The sequence below is a fragment of the Rhinopithecus bieti genome, unplaced genomic scaffold (assembly GCF_001698545.2).
Source record: "Rhinopithecus bieti isolate Rb0 unplaced genomic scaffold, ASM169854v2 scaffold_3615, whole genome shotgun sequence".
Taxonomy (NCBI): Eukaryota; Metazoa; Chordata; class Mammalia; order Primates; family Cercopithecidae; genus Rhinopithecus; species Rhinopithecus bieti.
This window is the reverse complement of record NW_016804369.1, coordinates 208,143-227,871: the sequence shown is the minus strand read 5'-3', so window position 1 is coordinate 227,871 and position 19,729 is coordinate 208,143. Positions and strand designations below refer to the sequence as shown.

Below are 19,729 nucleotides of genomic sequence, written 5' to 3'. Positions count from 1 at the left end.
ACTGATGTGATGGTGGATGCACAACTCGGTGAATATACTAAAAAACATTAAGTTGGCTGGGTGTGGTGGCTCATGTCTGTAATCCCAGCACTTTGGGAGGCTGAGGTGGGCGGATCTCCTGAGGTCAGGAGTTCGAGACCAGACCAACCAACATGGAGAAGCCCTGTCTCTACTAAAAATACAAAACTAGCCAGGCATGGTGTCATATGCCTGTAATCCCAGCCACTCGGGAGGCTGAGGCAAGAGAATCGCTTGAACCCGAGAGGCAGAGGTTGCAGTGAGCTGAGATCGTGCCATTGCACTCCAGCCTGGGCAACAAGAGCGAAACTCTGTCTCAAAAAACAAACAAACAAACAAACAGACAAACAAAAATTAAGTCGTACATTTTAAGTGGATCAGTTTTATGGTATGTGGATGATATCTCAATAAAGTTATTATTTAAAAAAATAGCTTCTACCAAAAAATTTTCTTTTCCCAACCAATCAATAATAACAATCTCACCCGAATGTCAAACAAACAACAATAACAACAAATGCAAAACAGTCAAGGCAAAAGTAAACCTTTTCCCCAGAGGAGAGATTTCACACTGTTTCCCACCTGCTCCCAGGGTTTCCTTTCTTCTGTTAAGGACATTGGTAGTTTGCAAAGTTGGGGCTTGGACTGGCAGTGTTGGCATCTGGCATAGCCCTGGAAGTCATGAAAAAGGTAAATTCGGGAGCCCTGTCTTAGTCCTATTAAATCAGAACCTCTGGCGACAGGGCCCGGCCATCTGCGTGTCATCAAGCTTTCCTGCTCACTGATTTTGGATACTGGTGTGGATGGTAGTGGGTTTATGAATGAAAGTCCTCCTGCTTGCTGACTTTGAGCACTGGTGTGGATGATGGTGGATCTATAAATGAACACACTTCTGCTCACTGACTCTGAGTGCTGGTATGGATGACAGTGGGTCTATGAATGAATGCCCTCCTGCGCTCTGACTTTGAGCACTGGTGTGGATGATGGTGGATCTATGAATGAACACCCTTCTGCTCACTGACCTTGAGCGCTGGTGTGGATGATGGTGGATCTATGAATGAACGCCCTCCTGCTTGCTAACTTTGAGCACTGGTGTGGATGACGGTGGATCTATGAATGAACACCCTTCTGCTCACTGACTTTGAGCACTGGTGTGGATGATGGTGGATCTATGAATGAACACCCTTCTGCTCACTGACCTTGAGCGCTGGTGTGGATGATGGTGGATCTATGAATGAACGCCCTCCTGCTTGCTAACTTTGAGCACTGGTGTGGATGACGGTGGATCTATGAATGAACACCCTTCTGCTCACTGACTTTGAGCACTGGTGTGGATGATGGTGGATCTATGAATGAACACCCTTCTGCTCACTGACCTTGAGCGCTGGTGTGGATGATGGTGGATCTATGAATGAACGCCCTCCTGCTTGCTGACTTTGAGCACTGGTGTGGATGATGGTGGATCTATGAATGAATACCCTTCTGCTCACTGACTCTGAGTGCTGGTATGGATGACAGTGGGTCTATGAATGAACGCCCTCCTGCTCTCTGACTTTGAGCGCTGGTGTGGATGATGGTGGATGTATGAATGAACGCCCTCCTGCTTGCTGACTTTGAGCACTGGTGTGGATGATGGTGGATCTATGAATGAACACCCTTCTGCTCACTGACCTTGAGCGCTGGTGTGGATGATGGTGGATCTATGAATGAACGCCCTCCTGCTTGCTAACTTTGAGCACTGGTGTGGATGATGGTGGATCTATGAATGAATACCCTTCTGCTCACTGACTCTGAATGCTGGTATGGATGACAGTGGGTCTATGAATGAACGCCCTCCTGCTCTCTGACTTTGAGCGCTGGTGTGGATGATGGTGGGTCTATGAATAAACACCCTCCTGCTCATTGATTTTGGGTACTGGTGTGGATGACAGGGGGTCTGTGAATGAAAGTCCTTCTTATTAGGAATCACTGTGGATCAGTCAAGAAACCGAGAGGGAAAAAGTTTTTTTTTTCAAAAAAGATTTGGCAAATACATTGGTTTCCCTCTAGCCTAAGAGTTGAATTCTTCTGGAGTTGTATATTTTGGGGTGGGAAATAGCAATTAAGTGAAATAAAACACACCCCACAATACACTGACTTGTCAAGCCATGAAAAGCCTTTTAATGACAATTGGCATCACAGGTATAAATAAATATCTTCTTCTTTCCATCTATAATATGTGCTACAAATATATTTTTCAAAGGTCCAACCCAGGTTAGGAGGCTTCAAGGACCCTTTCTTAGCTACTGAGTTTAGTAATTAAAAAAATAAACACAATAAACACCCCTGGAATCTTGGTGAGCGCCCCCTGCGGAGAGCATGAGGACTGCCAGGCATCTTCCTCCCGCAGCCGCAGCCAGTGGTGCACACGGAGAACCGGAGTCGGGTGATCACGAAGGGGCTTGTTTCACTGGCGTGGTCTTCGTTGCCACATACGTGTCGCTTTGGATGAATGCGTTTTTTGCAATGTGCTGCTACACAATTATGCTGTTCAAAAACACAGTTGATTGACAATCTAACATAGATTTTATCTTTAGAGTTTATGCTGGTATACCCCACCCAACAAAGTAAGAAAACAACTTAAAACCCCCCAAACAGTTTTTATCTTTGTTCGTGTTCAGCATCAGGGATGTCTTGTGATAGACCCAGCCCACCAGGTTGGCTCTGATGACGCCTGGGAGTGGCCTCTTTTTTTTATTTAACCCAACTTTCTCCTATACAGGAACACCAAAACGATGACGGGGTGGAGTCCCGAGGGGTCAGGTGGTCCAGGCAGGGCTCTGTTCTCCTGCCACATCCCATCCGTATAGCCCCTCACAAGACCACACCTGCTGGCTTTGCCCTGTGGCAGTGGTGATGGATTAAGGACAGTTCCTCTCCTCCCCCAGAAGGCTTTGAGAGCTCCCTCCAACTGTACAAAACCAGCCACTATCAACAAAGCCGAAGGGATACAGAAAAACATTCAAGTTACTACTTAAACAATGGATTAATTGACATTGTTTCTAGGAACCCATCTAATGAATAGGAATATAATTTATGTTTCATTTAGGAAAAATATACTGCTTGATTCTCAGAAACAAACATTAAATGTAAATGCAATGGAAGTCTAGGGCACAGAAAGAAAAAAAAAAGGAAAAAGTGGAAAAGAAAAGAAAAGATGATCAAGATTTAAAACTCCTTAGTTTTATCCCAAGAGGCATCCCCTGTTAAGAAATGTCTCCTCCCCAGCTGTGTGGTGACAGTTGAAGGCTGTCCTCGGAAAAGTGAATAGTGAATTAAAATGGAAAATGTCTCCTAGCAGGCCCTATTTTTATATTTTGCTTCTTTATTAGAAATATAAACAGATGATTATTTCTCTTTTATTTGTCTTTTGAATTTTTTAACAAATAATTTTTGGTAGCTTGTCTGTAGTATGTTTTGACTCATAAAATAACCTTCCTAATTTTGCCTGTGCAGTTCAATAACTTGATCTGCGCTCCCCATGCCCCAGACTTTATCCCCCTGACCTCTGAAAATCCACCATCATTGACTGCTAAAAATCCCTTGATACAAAAATGTCTTTTCCTGACTTCAAAACTTTCCAACTGGTCTAGCATGGACCCCGGGACCGTCCCTTCTTAACCCCACTGACAACGCCTTCTGCCCCACTTGGGGCCAGTTTCCAGTACAAGGAAGGCATCTGGGCAGGGCCCTCTGGCTAGAGGGGCCTAAGCCTTATCTTTGAGTTTCTCCAGATAGTTTCTAAGTTCCTTGGGGGCGCCCACAGCCATGTCTTGGCACACCCATTTGATGTCCTCATCGTTGCTACTGACGATGGAGTTCACCGTGGGGCAGCTGTCGTCCGGGGGGATGGTGGTAAAGGTGGTGAATTTCACCTTCTTCCTCTTGGAGGTGGGCGAGTGCAGGGTGTCCTGCTTCTGTTCTCTGCCCTGCCGCACCCCCGAGTCGGCTGACCTGTGAATCTGGCTCTGCACGTGCTTGTGGGAGCCGCCATTGAGCAGGAGGTGGTTGCTCTCCTCGCAGGCCCCCGGTCCGCGGTCTATGATGGTGGTGTGCTCGTCCTGGGGCGGCGGCGCGTCCCCCATGCTCTCCCGGAACTCAGCCTCATTGCCGAGCCACACCCAGTCGTGAGAATGGGTCATGGAGGCCTGACCTTCCAGGGGCACTTGCTTGTGCCTGTACTTCAGGGCAAAGGTGGCGCAGTTGATCAGGAAGACGAGGATGGCCAGGCAGAACACCCCCAGGAGGGCGTACATCCCTATCTCCAGGTCACTCAGGCCGCGCGGGGTCTGCACCAGGTCATTTTCCTCCAGCCCACTCCCGGCCTTGGGGAGGTCCACGTGGGCTGGGAAGTTGGTGAAGTCGATGGGGATGTTCTGTAGCTGCCCCTCTCCTGCCAGCCTACCCCCGTCTGCACGGCTGTTCTTCACCACTTTGTTGTCCAGCAGGGATCTGGCCGTGGTAGTGGCTCTCCGGAGAGCCCCTTCCTCACGCTCCACGGGAGAGCTGCCATAGAAGTGCCCATCGTGGCCTGTGCGCTCATGGTGCTGACCCTTCTGCCGGCGGTCACTGGCATGGTTCTTGATCTCATCTTCCTCATAGTCCCTGCCGGGACTGGAGTCAGCATCGTTCTGTCCGAACTTGACCCTGACGTTGCCGACACCCACGGCCAGGACGCTCTTGCGTTTGGATTTCTGGCAGGCCTCGGCGATCGTCATGTCCACTCGGACCAGTGGGCCCTGGCCTTCCCCTTCAGCCACCACAACGGGCCACCTGGGAGAGCGGGCCTGGGGGACGGACACGACAGCCTCGTCCTGGGAGGTGGCTGTCAGGGAGAAGTCCTTGGTGTCGTAGATGTCCAGGGGCGTCACCGAGCCATCGCTGAACTGCAGCCATGTGCTGAATACAGCCTCCTGCAGGGACACAGGCAGTTAGAAGACCACCTGGGGGATGCCTCTTCCCTTAGAAACCCCCTCCTAGGAGGACACCCAGGGAAACAGGGAGCAGGACCCCCATTCCAGACCCAGCAGCTCATGCATCTGGGGAGAAATCATACAGGTTTTCTATCAGGGGCAGATAAATCACCTTAATTTAAATGAGAACAAATTGGGGCATGACTAACAGCGCCCTCATAATCCTTACCAGGAACAAACAAACGGCAAAACAAAAATCCCTAACTGAGATGAGGCTCCAGGTGGCTTTATCCACACAGTTATTGCTGGAATCAGTTAGCCAGTGCACCTTCACAGACAATGACTGGCTTCCAGGGCAGGCCCTGGTCATTTTGTCACACATGCTGTGATTAGTGGCCTAAGTATGATGAATGGATACAGCTGTTGTCTGTATCCAGCCTGATGACAAAGGCTGATGGGCGGGTAACACTGTCAGAACCAATGACATTAGAAAGGAACCTCCCCTCTTCTCCCTGCACTGCCCCCAGTGAATTAAGCTTTGCCTGAGAAACAAGAGAACAAGAGCATTTTGCCCTTTAAGGTTGACCCTGTTGTGCCACTGCAGATGCTTTGCTTGGCTGTAGCTGGGCAGCAGTGATGTGTGGGGTGCAGCGCATGGCATTGGCTGGTGGGCCCAGTTCAATTGTGCTGCCTTTGTTCTGCATGGGTAGCTTTTGTGGAAATTCCCATCAGAGGGAAAGAGGAAGCTAAGGGCCAGTGTGAAGGTGCTGAGTTTATTTCGCACACTCACTATACTTCTGTCAACGGCCCAACAGCTATGTAAAAATTATTTCCCATTGTGGGGACTGGTCGAAAACATTTGACTTTATGTGCCTGGCTTCTTTTACTCAAAATAACGTCTTCCAGGCTCATCCACGTGGCTGTAAATGGCAATATTTCATTCTTTTTTATGGCTGAATAATATTCCAAAGAAAGTGGAAAGCTAGTGACCTAGAAATGCCACTCACACCCATGCCCATGTGACTGGCAGATTCTCGTGAGCACAAGGCTTCCTGCTCTCTCGCCTCCTCCCCAGGGCAATAATGACATCCTCTCCCCTTTGGGTGCCCACAGCAAACATAACCCCACAGAAGGCCTTGTTCTTGACTTAGCCACGGGTACTTCTATTCTGCTTCCAAGAGCAGGAACTCCCTAAGGACAGAGATGTTTAGTGGCGGCCCAATCTTCAGCACCTAGGACAGAGCCTGGGTGTAGCTGGGGAACAGTTTTTCCTGTATGAATAGAGGAGGGTGAAAAGTGCAATCCTAATCACAAAACAGACAGCCCATATCCCCTGGGCACTTGCTGTGGGTCAGGTGTTGTTTGCAGTTATTACAGAATGCATTTTCTCCTCTTTCACAAAGTAGGATGGGCTATGCTTCCTGCCCAAAGAGAGAGGTTAAGAACTGTGCTCACATGCACACATATGTTCATCGCAGCACTATTCACAATAGCAAAGACATAGAGTCACAATAGCAAAGACACAAAGTCAACCTAAATGGCACCTGATCCACAGCAAGTACCCAGTGGATACAGGCTCTCTACTTTGTGATTCGAATTGCATATTTCAGCCTCCTCCACTCATCTAGGAAAAACTCTCCAGCCCATTAGCGATAAACGGGATAAAGAAAATGTGGTACACATATACTGTGGAATACTATGTAGCCATAAAAAGAACAAGATCCCATTCTTTGCAGGGACACAGATGGAGCTAGAGGCCATTATCCTTAGCAAACTGACACAGAAACAAAACCAAACACTGCATGTTCTCACTTATAAGTGAGAGCTAAATGATGAGAATACATGGACAGATAGAAGGGAACAGCACACACTGGGCCTATTGGAGGGTGGAGGGTGGGACCAGGGAGAGGATCAAGAATAATAACTAATGGGTTCTAGGCCTAATACTTGGGTCATGAAATAATCTGTACAACTAACCCCCATGACACAAGTGTAGCTATGTGACAAACCTGTACAAGTACCCCTGAACTGAAAATAAAAGTTAAAAAAATAAAAAAAGAAATATGTCCAGTCATATCGTCAGGAAGAGGCAGGATCAGGGCTGGAACTGGTGTGGCTTCAGAGCTGAACTCTTGGCCACTGTGCTAGGGACCCCCTGGAACAGCCACTGCTGGAGCCCATTTTATCAGCCCACAAAGACCACAGCAACTCACTCTCTGCTGAAAAGGTCATGTAGCTGCCTCCTTTCCTCCCTGCCTTTTTCACAGCAAACCAGGTCTGACCTCGTGGCCTTCCTGGACCTTTGTCCCCATCCATCCCGGACACTGTCATTGCAGCCCAGGGAGGCAGCAGCACCCTCTCCGTGGGCAGGTTATGGGAAAATCCTACCTGCTGAGCCAGAGATACAGCAGCAAAGCTTGTGTGTGCTCTGAGCACGGGATGGAGATGTTGCCACTCAACATCAAAAGCCCACACTTGGATGTGATAACTACCTCTGTGGTATGGGAATTGGGAGAAAAGAAAGTCACTTGAAGTTGGACCTGTGCAAATGCAAATACAACCTCCTTCAGAATAAAACAAAGCCGAGCAACCAGGGCTGAAGAGGTGCTCATGATACAAAGAAAGAAAGGTTACAATCTGTAGGTGGGAAGGCTGCACTATGAGAAGGGCGCATTAAACATTTACACAGGAAGGTGAGCAGACTGATACGTGAGATCACAGAAGACTCCAAAGGCTATAACATAAAGGAAACCAACAAAAAACAATAGTCTATGAAATAAAACATAACATAAAACAAATGAACAAAAATAGTCTATGAAATAAAAGTAAAAAGAAATTTAAAATTTTAAAATTTTAACAGAGTTGAAATCATCCCAATAAAAGCAAATGAAATCATCCCAATAAAAGGAGTTGAAATCATCCCAATAAAAGCAAATGGGGTCTGCGTGCAGTGGCTCACACCTGTAATCCCAGCACTTTAGGAGGTGAGGCAGGCAGATCACCTGAGGCCAGGAGTTCAAGACCAGCCTGGCCAACATGGGAAACCCCATCCCTACAAAAAAATACAAAAATTAGACCAATGTGGTGGCAGGTGCCTGTAGTCCCAGCTACTTGGAGGCTGAGGCAGAATAATTGCTTGAACCCAGTTGGTGGAGGTTGCAGTGAGCCAAGATTGCACCACTGCACTCCAGCCTGGGTTACAGAGTAAGACTCTGTCTAAAAAAAAAAAAAAAAAAGAAAGCGAATGAAAACAGAGCAGGAAGGAAGGGGTGCAAAGGGACATGTAGAATTAATAGAAATGAAAAATACAGTCACTGAAATGAGTGACTCAGTGGGTGGTTCGAACAGCAGATGAGACGGTCGAGGAGAGAATTACTGCAGTGGGAGATAAAGCCCCCTGCGTCACCCCAGATAGAACCACAGGCATATCAAGAAATAAAACTGTGAATGGGCAGGTGAAAAGAAATAAAGGAGAGAATGAGAATGGCCAACGCTTGTTTGGTAGGAATTCCAGAAGGAAACATTGGAGTAGCTTGGGAGCAGCCAGTGTTCACAGCAATGATGACTCTACATCCCGCAGGACGGAGGAAGAATGCTAGTGATTAAAAAAAGAATTCTCATGACATCGTTTGAGCATCTGCATCTAGCTGTAGCTGAAGATCCAAATGCCTGGACACGCACTGATGCATTCTGCTGTGTGTGAAGGCAGGCTGAGTTGGGTTGGGTCGTATCACTTGTGATCATAAGCCCTGGCCAACACCAGCTGGCTCTGACGGGTGAACCTGTGCAGGAAGTTTTAGGAGGGTGTGGAGCTCTCTTTGGGTGGCTGCCCATTCAGCTCCTCCTAGCTCAACTTTCAATGTTCAACTTTGCTTTTTTTTTTTAAACTTATTTTTTTGCCCAAGGTCACTCTCTGGCTTCTGGAATCCATGTGGTTGTGCCTACAGCAAGGTGTGCCAAGGAGTTAATAACCACTGTGGGCAGCCCCCAATGAAGGATTCACGGAAGTTATCTTTATCCCAGATCCCTTGCCCCTCAAGTGCAGTGACTCTTCTGGCCTTTCCAGACTGGCGTACAGTCATCCAGCAGACAGGAGCTCCGACTGCCCTTGGTGGTGGCTGAGTTGGTAGCACAGTCTACTCGTTGCATTATTCTTCCTTCCATCACCCCCGACTTCTCTACTGGTGTCGTCTTCACCACCTGAATAAACTACTTGCACCTGAATCCTTGTCTCAGGCTCAGCTTCTGAGAAGACCAAAACTAAGACAGAAGAGACGGCTCAGGGATGCTGGCACTCACCCTTGTCTCTGTCCATATCAGCTGATGAATCACACAATCCGACAAGTCCTTCTAATGCCTCAACTTCATGCACAAATACCAAGTGATTTCTCCTTTCATTTTTCTATCCTACTTTCTTTAGTGCAAACAAGGCACAGGGGAACATGCAGGCTACTACCCTCTATTTGTAGGTGTAAAAACCTTTCAGATTTTCGATTTCAAAGTTGAACATATCACGAACAAGGTGCCAGCCGTCTACACTCTAAGGGCTGAGATAAGAGACTGAACAGTGTGCAAGTTCATTGTGGCTGACGTTTCATCTTGACTTAATTTTTCTTCACAAACTAGATGGGGAAAGAAGTTAACCTAAAACAAGCCCCCGAACGGCAGACAATCGGAATGAAAGCCTCAGGACACAGCTGGTTTGCCAAGATCCATCTCCATCAGCCCTGCTGCATGACTGAGACTAACTTCTTCCACTCGCTCATGACAGAGAGGCTGGAATGTGCTGTTCCATCAGGAGAAGCCAACACATTTCCCCAAAGATGAGAACTTCTGAATGACTTAAAATAACACATGCCCAGAAATGATTTAGAGCTCTATCCTTTCAACAGTCGTGTCTGCAAATCAGGTGAACTACGTCAACAAATCCCCCGAGCCAGTGCTAGGGGACGCCAATTACTGTCCGCTGATGAAGACAGATGGGCAACAGGAGATGGGGAGCAGCTGGCCATGCCCCATGACAAGGGGGTTGCAATGCCAATCGTCCACCCTAATTCATTATCCATTCTCAGCAAATAGCTTCACGCTTTCAGCTTTCTCTCTGCCACTTTCCTCTGATCTTTTTTCTTCTTAATCCCAAATGTGAAAGTATTCCTCTGCTCTTTGTAAACCAGAAAACACCATGCTGATTTCCTGCCCCATCCGCCCCCAAAGAGAAGACTTGAAGAAGCCAGTGCTGTGGACTGGATGAGGACCTGCATGCACCCCAGGTCCCTCCTGCTGACACTCTGGGGCAAAATCAGCTAGCAACTCTCTCCTCGTTAGGCAGAATTCCTAGAATGGCCCACCAAAGATGTTCTGCCCCAATTCCCAGAACATGTGTGTGGGATGCGTGACCACTGTCATGATTATGTTACATTGTTACATGGCACAGTTGATAGAGTGGTCTTCCTGGATTATCTGGGTGAGTCCAGTGAAATCACATGAGTCCTTAAAAACTGAGCGATTTCTCTAGCTGGTGACAGAAGGGGCAGGTGGAGAGACTGGAAGCATGAGAAAGACTCCATGCATTGTTGCTAGTGTTGAAGCCGATGAGGGTAGGGTGGGTAGTGAGAAGGAATGCAGGTGGACTTGAGGAACTAAGAGAGGATTCCAGCAAATAACCTGCCAACAATTGGCAATCTCAGTCCTACAACTGCAAAGATCTGGATTCTGCCACCACACAAATAATTCTGGAAGAAGATTCTTCCTTAGAGCCTAAGAACTTAGGCAACCAACACTGTGATTTCAGCCTTCTGATACTCTGAGCATGAACCCAGCTGAGCCCACCCACTGCACTGTGAGCTAGTAAGTACGTGTTGTTTTCAGCTGCTATAAGTGCGTGTTGTTTCCAGCTGCTAAGCGTGTGGCAGCTGTTACATAGCAGCAGATAACGGGCATGTCTCGGAGCACTGAGCATCTTCACTCTAGCTCATCATAGACCGCACTACTGGACAAGGCAGCCACAGGGATTTTGCACAGCCTGCACTGCTTGCTTATAACACCAGCCCAGCCCCTGTAGGCATTTGAGTTTGCAGTCCTTGAACTGCACTGAAATCCTGCACTATGGCTGGAACTTTCCAATCCCCCGCTAGAAGAATGCAAGCCCCTAGACTTTGTCATCATGCCTGCGCCCTTGACCACCGCCGCCCTCTGTTCTCCTCATCATGCCTCTGCTTTGTAGCACTATCCTGTTCCTGTTGGTGCATGTCAAGGGATCCCACCCCCTACTGCTAACCCCTGGGCCCTGTTGCCTGTCCCAGCCCCATGACAGCTCCTCCAGCATTGCTCTGTCCACAGTGGGGTGTGGATTTAATCTGAGCTTCCTCCCCAGACCGCCTGCCTCTTGCTGCAAGTCACCAGAGGAAACTGGGTTTGAAGCAGAATATTCCGAGTCAAGACTGTCTGCTCTGATAGAGCATCCAAGGCCCTGTGTGCTTTCACTAAAATTGTGATCGTAACAACAGCAGCCGTTCCCAGGAAAAGAGCTAACACTGGCTGGTTTGTGCCAGCCACTGTTTTTAGCACTCAACGTCGTTAAGCCTAATTTAATTTGCAAACAGACTCTTCACAGGTGTTGTTACTTTCTCATTAAGAATTGAGACACGGGTGAGGCATCTTGCCTGAGGTTACACAGGAGGTAAGGGACACAGCTGTGATACCATCTGGGCCTTCTGGCTCCTAACTCTACTCTTCTCATAAGTATTGTCCCAATGATGACATCAGAAGCAGAAAGTCCTGCAGACAAGGCAAATACCCATATGCAGGTTGTTAAGGTCAGACGAACCCATCCTGGTGGCATTACGTGGGTCATTCTCCCTGCTCTCTCATTTCCTGTCTTCCAGCCCAGCTCTAAGAGTCATTCAGTCACTCAACCAACATTTATTGAGCACCTACTATGTGCTGGCCCTGTGATGGTCACCAGGGATACAGCGATGAACAGGAGGCTTGTCTTGTAGAAGCCTATGTCCCATGGAGGAGAAACATGCTTTATGTAGTAGGAAATGGGACTGACTCAGAGCCATTTGCTGTGAGTGAAGGCATTTATGAGAAGAGGGTATCATAACTGGGTATGAAAATGAGAATAAGCCATGCTCAGTGGTGAGGGTGGTGTATCCCAGGCAAAAGCAACAGCAATTGCAAAACCCCTAAAGAAGTGCAAGGGGAGTGTGTGCCTCAAATAGGATGAGGGAGACCAAGGGCGGCAGAGGATAAAGTCAGAGATAGAGCCAGGAGGTACGTCGTGTGGGGTCATGTCAAAGGAATATGGTATCTTTCTAAGTGCAATAGAAAGTCATTGGAGCATTTTAAGCCAGTAAAAGGCATGATGTGGTTTATGGTTTTAAAGGCTTACTTTGCTCTTGAGAAGAGAGGGGAGTGCAGGGGTAAGAACAGCAGCTAGGAGACCTGGTGAGGAGGCTGGTAAATGGTCTGTGTTGCTCAAAAGCTATGTGGGTAAGATGAGCGAGCACTTTGTCTGCAATGATGTAGCTTCCAATGTGGAATGTGGTTCTGTTAACCTACCCCCATTTCTCACTCCACCCTGCCCCTTTGCTGAAGCAGGCACAGTGACTGACCCTGCTCCCTCTGAACCTCTGGCATTTGGCCCCCTACCTGTTTGGGGGTCCGCAGCAGCTCCTCAGCTGTGACCACAGCTGTTATGGCCTTGCTGTTTTCTGCGTTGGGGTAAAGGGTGACAGACAGCCCAGCCACGAGCTGGATGGCCAAGTCTGTCACCGACACTTTGTCATCTAGCACGGTTATTGTCTTCTCTGCCAGGATGGAGTCAGACAGTGGAGACAACACCTGTGGGATTGGCAGGACACAAGGAAAATCCATCACACCTTTTTCCAGATGTTAGCCCCTTCCCCAGCAATATTTCTTCCATCCCAACAGGCCTGAGGTCCAGAATACAGGGCAAAGGGGTTACATATCTACTTCACTCTATATGCTGGCCCATCCCATGCCTTTGTGAGAATCAAAGTTACCCTTTCCCCAAGACACCTTAATTCTCCCTGTTGAAAATTCGGAATAGATATTAAAATCCATTCTGTCTTTAAAAGGGAATGACTCCTCCTATTTAGATGAAGTATGCTTGTACAATGCACAACCTGGTTAACTGTACATGGTGATCCTGTTGAACAGACTCATGAAGTGTTGAATTATAAATTTATAAAAGTGAATTATAAACAGTTCACTCCTCCCACCAACACCACAATGTATCCTCTGCCAAAACATTGCTTTCTGCCTCATCTTGTAAGCCAAATGTCGGGCTTGAGATGTCCAGGGGAAATGATAGGAATGTGCTAACCATTCCCACATATCATGTAAGGATCCCGAATGACATTCCAGAATGGTGGATTCAGTAGGGTGGGACTTGAGGGATTGAGGAAAAGGCTGTCCAGGCCCCATCATTTGTCCTGAAATTTTACCATTCTATACCCTTCGTCCAGTGAAAAAGAAGGAGCAGGATTTCAAAGACAGTTTGTTGAATAAGTAAATGGCAGGAAGACAGAATGACTGAAAGAAGGAAGAAATGAGAGGAAGAATCCATGCTTTTTCCCTGAGCCACTGGTAGAAGCGGTGCATGGAGAAGACGATGGCTATTTCTAAGAAGGCATAGGGGGAATAAGTTAGAAAAGTGTGTGTTCAGAAGGAGAATCAGAGGTAAGATGGGGGTGCTGGGAGGTGATGGGAATGGTGGAGGCAGCCATTGAGAATGAGGTCACATGGGGAGCTAAGAGGGTGCAGCTGCCACCTTCTCCATTCTGTTTGGAAGGAGGCTGGACTCAAGATCTGGCCTGGGCTCATCTTCCTGTGTCCCCATGATACAATCTGGAGCCATCATGGGGTTGAGGAATTGGCCACAATGACCTGCCCACTCATTGAGTCTCCCTCAATACTGCATACATGCCCAGTGCTGGGGAAACAGAGACTCCCTACCTGGATGGTCGTCATCCCAACCTCTCGCCCGACTAGGACCCGGCTGTCCTGGAGGGTGGCCACGTGAGGTTCCTCCAGCTTCATGAAGTCTGCCACCAGGTGAGTGATGTCGAACTGCCAGTCGGGACTAAGCAGGTAGCTCGGCTGGCCCCATGGGCCGGCGCCCTCGGACACAAACTGGGTGAGGACCCGCACGGTGGCGTGCTGGTACTGCAGCGCGCAGCCCCGGCCCCGCCGCTCCTCCTCGTCCTCATCCTCGCTCTCACGAGTGGGCCTTGTGGGAAGGGACAAAGAGCTCTCAGATCCAGGGAGAGGAGTCTAAGATGTTCTTGAGACAGGCAGGACCCGCCACAACCTCAAGGAGATGACATTGAAGACACGAGCCCCAGGACCACGCAAGGGGCACCAAGCCTATCTCTAGGCAACACGAAGCGATGGGCATCTCTTTCTCGAATACATTTATTGAAAAATAAAAGACAAGGGCTAATATGTACTAAGCCTGCACTGTCTCATAAGTAGGCATTGGCCACATGTGGCTATTTTAATTTTTATTAATTAATTAATTATTATTACATTTTTAGAGACAGGGTCTTGCTCTGTTGTCCAGGCTAAAGTGCAGTGGTCCATCCTAGCTCAATGCAGCCTTGAACTCCTGGGGTTAAGGGATCCTCCTGCTTCAGCCTCCTGAGTAGCTGGGACTAAAGGCATGCACCATCATGCTTGGCTAATTTTAAAAAAATTCTGTAGAGATGGGGTCTTGCTATGTTGCCCAGGCTGGTCTTGAACTCATGGCCTCAAGTGATTCTCCCACCTTGGCCTCCCAAAGTGTTGGGATTACAATTATGAACTACCACACTGAACCCTAAATGTTAATTTAAATAAATAAAATTAAATAAAAAATTGAACTTCCCCGTCACACTGGCTACAGTCCAGGCACTCCATAGCTACTTGTGCTAGTGACCACCATGTTGGACAGAGGGGTTCTAGAACATTCCACCACTGTAGAAAGTCCCATTGGACAGAGCCGTCTTACACCTTTGAGATGTGGCAGGTCCCACTTTATGCTTCCACATGTATGAACTCTTTTTAACCTCATAACACTATGAGGCAAACTCATAATTATTCTCATGACCAGATGAGGAAACTAAGGCACAGAGAGGTTAGGTAGCTTGCCCATGCTCACAAAGCTAATTAGTGGCAGAGATTGGGTTGGAGCCCAAGGAGTCTCAGTTCTTCCCCCTCAGGGATGTGGAACAAACTCATTGTCTTGGCCACTCATGACCACAAACTAATCTGAAGGACTGGGTAGATTCACAGCTGTCCTCCCCCATCAGGCCAAATGCCTTTAGCTTCTCCTTGTAGAGATCGATTCCGCATCTCACTGTCCTACTTACTCTTCTTGAGACGCTCTCCCTTACAAGAAAGGCCCTGGTGCCTGGGGAACTGTCAAGAAAAGAGTCCTGGTGGTCTGGGGTGGAGCATTCCAGGCAGGAAGCTGCGAACTCAGCAACACCTTCACTTAGCTCATGTCTGCTAATCCGGGAGTCACAGGGCTGAGAAAACAAGGCCCCATACTCTCACATGTGACAGACGGACAGTCCGGAAACTCAGATAACAAATTAGAGGTTTTCAGCAAATAGTGAGCCCAGCGTCCATTAGAAATTCAATTAAATTTTATCTAATAATTTGATCTGCATGGAAAATTTCAAGCTTATAGATATGCATAAAGCACAGAGAAGGACTCTGACTTTTTTTTGGAGAAAACAAACCGAACTTCAAATTGCCTGGTAACCGAGATGCTAAAAAAACTGCATTCACTCCATCGTGTCATTTTGGGAGAGCCACTTTCAAGAGACAGTTTCATATAAGCCCCGGTGTAGAGTGAGGACAACCTGGGTTTGACACAAACCTGATGTTTAGCAGCTTTTGGGCCTGGCTGGGTTATCTGGGAGCCTTGGGGAGATTTAATTGCTGAGATGATACCAGCATCTCCTAAGCATTGGATCCTTTAGTGTTAAGGTCAGTAAATACAGTTGTTATTATGGCTCTAAGGCATCTCCCCATCCATGGCTCACCTCTTACTGGTCACAATGGGGACCCTCCAGCCCTTTATCTGGCTGAGCTCTGTGTCAGAGACCTCGATCTGCAGGGGCAGCCGGGGCACCCACACGGTGACATGCAGGGGGGCACTCAGGTACTGGTATGTGAAGTTCACCACTGCATCCATCTTTCCTTTGATCTCTTTGCCATTGACAAAGATGTAGTCGCAGCGGTCAGACACCTGCAAAGACAGAGGGAGAAAGGATGGAGGAGAAGTTCATGGGGCCTTGGAGACCATCCTTTTTTTGTTTTTCCTATTATCTTGCAAAGCACAAATGCTTAATTCAGGTTTCTCCTAATGCAGAGCCTGAGACTAGGATTTGGTGCACTCAGTTTAATTTTGAGTTGACCCCAGGGAGCAGGGGTGAAGGAGCAGATGAGGAAGACAGAGAAAGAAGAAAACCCAATAGGAAGGTGCATTTTTGAGGCTGCTACAGGGACCATGGGCTCAGTTTTCAGAGGCTTCATGAAAAGTATCTAGAATTGTCCACCTGAGGAGTAAGAGGTGGGAATATTTTTAGCTACCATCTCTTACTCCTACCAGTTGAGGGCTTCCCTGCCTGGGACAGAAAACAGAAGGCAGATTGAGGTGAGATTGCAATCAAAAAGTGAACCTGAACTTGCACAGAACTGCAGCTGTAGCTGAAATCTGGGTTAGCTGAGTGATTTGATGTGAGCACCAGAAGATTTCACACCCTGGGCAGGTGTGACTTTTCAGAAAGTAAGCTGCACCCACAACCCACCTCATCCAGCCTCCAAGGATGCAAAGGGCCTGTAGTGCCTTCCTCCCCAGCGTGGTTCTCACTAATTCTGAGGTCTCTTCCCTCCACGCACATGCAGACCCGATGTAGGTTCTTCATGGTCCCCAGATTTTGGCAAGGCCGGTCCCTGTGCCTGCAAGCACCTTCCCATCCCTATTTGCTGGACCTACCCCAGCTCAGGGGTCCGTGGGACAAGTCTTCTATGACCCCGTGGGATCGTTCATATAATAAGTGTTCATTATGTGAATGGCCGATCACATTAGGGACTACCAACCTGTGTTCCCTTTCCCTATGTGCCTCCCTTTCCTTTTCCCCTTTCGGGCAGATTGCTGTCTCAGGAAAGGGATGAGACAGAGCAGAAAGAAAAATAAATACACAGACTAAAAAAAATAAAGTTTGTAAGTATTTGGCTTCTGTGTTCCAAGATTATTCATCCAAATATGACTGTATCAACCAGCCCACTGGGCATTCCCAGTGTAGCAAGGAAACAGCAGAATGATGTCTGTGTTCTCAAGCAGGCAGGAAGGGGCAACGTGGACAACAATGAGGGCCATTGGGGAGGTAACCTGTGCGGACTGTGACCGGTAAAAAAAGTCCCCTAGGAACTGCGAACAGAAGACTATAAAACAAGATGTGCCCTTCCCCAAGGCCTTGGCAATAGTTAAGTCCCCTGGAAATTAGACTGGCATTCTGTTTCTGCCATCCTGATGAATTGAAAACTGAAAATAGAAACCAAGTTGGGTTATCGAGAAACAATATGACCCCTGTTGAATAGCCAGGCTTATCAGATGTGATTTAAATTGGTCCCAGGTGTCCATATCACCTCTTAAACTAAGAAATCTTTGAAGGCAAAAAGTACTTCTTGTTTATTTTTCACCTCTGGGTTCTTTACACCAGTTGCTTATGAAGCAGGAGCTCAGTGAAATGGATATTGCATGGATGAATGGATGGATGGATAGATGGATAGACAGATGAACAGATGGATGAATGCACACACTGATGCATAGACAGATGGACAGATGGAGGAATAAATGGATGGATGGATGGACAAGTGAATGGGTGCTGGATAAATGGGTGAATAGGTGGGCAGATGGATGAACCTGATAGATGGATTGAGCACACACTAATGGAGCAGACGGAATGGATAGACGCAGGTGAATGGGTAGTGGACGAATGGGTAGATTAGCTGGATAGATGGATAGGACAGATAAGCTGATGGATGCATGGCACACACTGATGACAGAGCACATGAATGGATGGATGGAGCAGGTGAATGGTGGTGAACACATGGGTAGATAGCTGATAATAGAATGAGATGGATAGACAGATGAACTGATGGGTGGATGCACACACTGATGGACAGACATATGAATGGATGGGTGGACAAGTGAATGGCTGGTGGATAAATGGGTGAATAGGTTGATAGACTGATAGACAGGTGAACAGATGGACAGATGCATACATCGATGGACAGACAGATGGGTGGATGCATGGATGGACGGATAGATGGATGGATGGACAGGTGAATTGTTGGTGGATAAATGGGTAGATAGCTGGACAGACGGATAGAGAGATAAACTGACGGATGGAAGCACACACTGATGCACAGACAGATGGACAGAGGGATGGATGAGGAGGGCCTTCCCTTCATGGGGACGCCTGCTTCAGGACAGTCATCAAGGATCTTGGGGTTGATGGAAGATGCAGTGAGAGACGGAAATGAGATGGAGCCAAAAGCCACAAAAACACAAGAAGTTAATTCAAAAGTTTCTAGAAAGCGCTCAGGCAGTGTTTCCTAACCTTTCTTGGGTCATTCACTCTTTTGAGAATACGCATAAAGCTAATTCTTGCTAGAGAAATGCACACACTTACAGTTTAGCGGAACATTTCAGAGTTAATGAAGTCACTCAGAAACCCCTCACATAGCACTTAGCATACTAAGCTATAATTACCGATTTGCTTGTCTGTCTGCTGTCTAGATCACGTAGGTGGGAAAGAACAGAGTCCCCCTCTGGAGGTCTGTGGCCTCGGCCAAATAACGTTCAGTGCTGAGTAAAGAACTCCTATAATCTGATCACCCTCTCTTTCCCCAGCTTCCAGGAACCATGGATGGCTACTCTGGGCTCAATTTTCATCTTCAACTTGCACTTCTGTTTGGAGAGGCAGCTGGTGAGGGCTGGGCTGAGAGAATTTCCTCCATCTGCTGGGGACAGTGGCAGGGAGCAGTTGGGAGGGGAACACATGGATGGATCTTCTCATTCATGGTCAAGAGTGGTTTAAAAATGTTTACATGCTGATTAAAGAAGGAAGACAATTTTAGTTGCCGTCCCAGGCTTGTCATTAGCGGGTAAACACTGTCCTGGATCTGGGAAGGCATTAGCATAACAGCCGAGCAAGAGTTATATCAGTAATCACTTCTTTAATCAATGTTGTAATTTACAGACCATTGACTTTTCTCATTTATTACCTTTCTGAGCTCTGGTGGGAGGAAACCTGGCCGCTCCCGAATATATAAATAATTAAGAGCAATGCCAAGGGTATGAAGTTGCCATGCATGATAGAGCCATCGTCACTGCTATTCCTGAAGGTGTCATAAACGTCTGGGGACATCTCAGGATGCATTAATCATCTCCTAAGTGGCTAGCAGTGAGAACCACCATATGAAAAAATGAGCCCGCTCATCTGCAGAAAGGAACCAAAACCCCACAGGAGTCTTTTTAGTCCCTCAGCTTTGTTTCTGAGACTGCTTTTCATCTTTCATTGTGGATCAGCTGCCGGTTGAGAAAACTGCCCACTGGACTCCACTCACTCTGACGTTCAAGCTATGCGGGCAGAATGCATGGTAGCCACGGCCCAGAAATCAGTGTCTGCCTGTGAGGACTCAGGGGCGGCGGGGTCACAGGCTTGGTGGAGCCACAT

The 19,729-nt window shown here is 47.6% G+C and overlaps 1 protein-coding gene across 1 annotated transcript; it reads right to left on the bottom strand.

Moving 5' to 3' along the window:
- Positions 1-2,148: 2,148 nt before the first annotated feature.
- LOC108526696 (transmembrane protein 132C-like) lies at positions 2,149-16,909 on the bottom strand. Its single transcript, XM_017867536.1, has 5 exons — positions 16,793-16,909; positions 16,025-16,230; positions 13,950-14,223; positions 12,621-12,812; positions 2,149-4,967 (listed from the first exon to the last, which is right to left on the bottom strand). Exons 1-5 carry the CDS (start codon positions 16,907-16,909, stop codon positions 3,762-3,764), a joined length of 1,995 nt encoding a protein of 664 aa, XP_017723025.1. The 3' UTR covers positions 2,149-3,761.
- Between the last annotated feature and the right edge of the window lie 2,820 nt (positions 16,910-19,729).

Coding starts and splice junctions, on each gene's coding strand:
- LOC108526696 (XM_017867536.1), bottom strand. CDS start 16,909: ATGAAGAACCTACATCGGGTCTGCATGTGCGTGGAGGGAAGAGACCTC. Junction 16,231..16,792: donor ATCCTTGGAGGCTGGATGAG/GTGGGTTGTGGG, acceptor CTGTCTTTGCAG/GTGTCTGACCGCTGCGACTA. Junction 4,968..12,620: donor TGCTGCGGACCCCCAAACAG/GTAGGGGGCCAA, acceptor GTGTCCCTGCAG/GAGGCTGTATTCAGCACATG.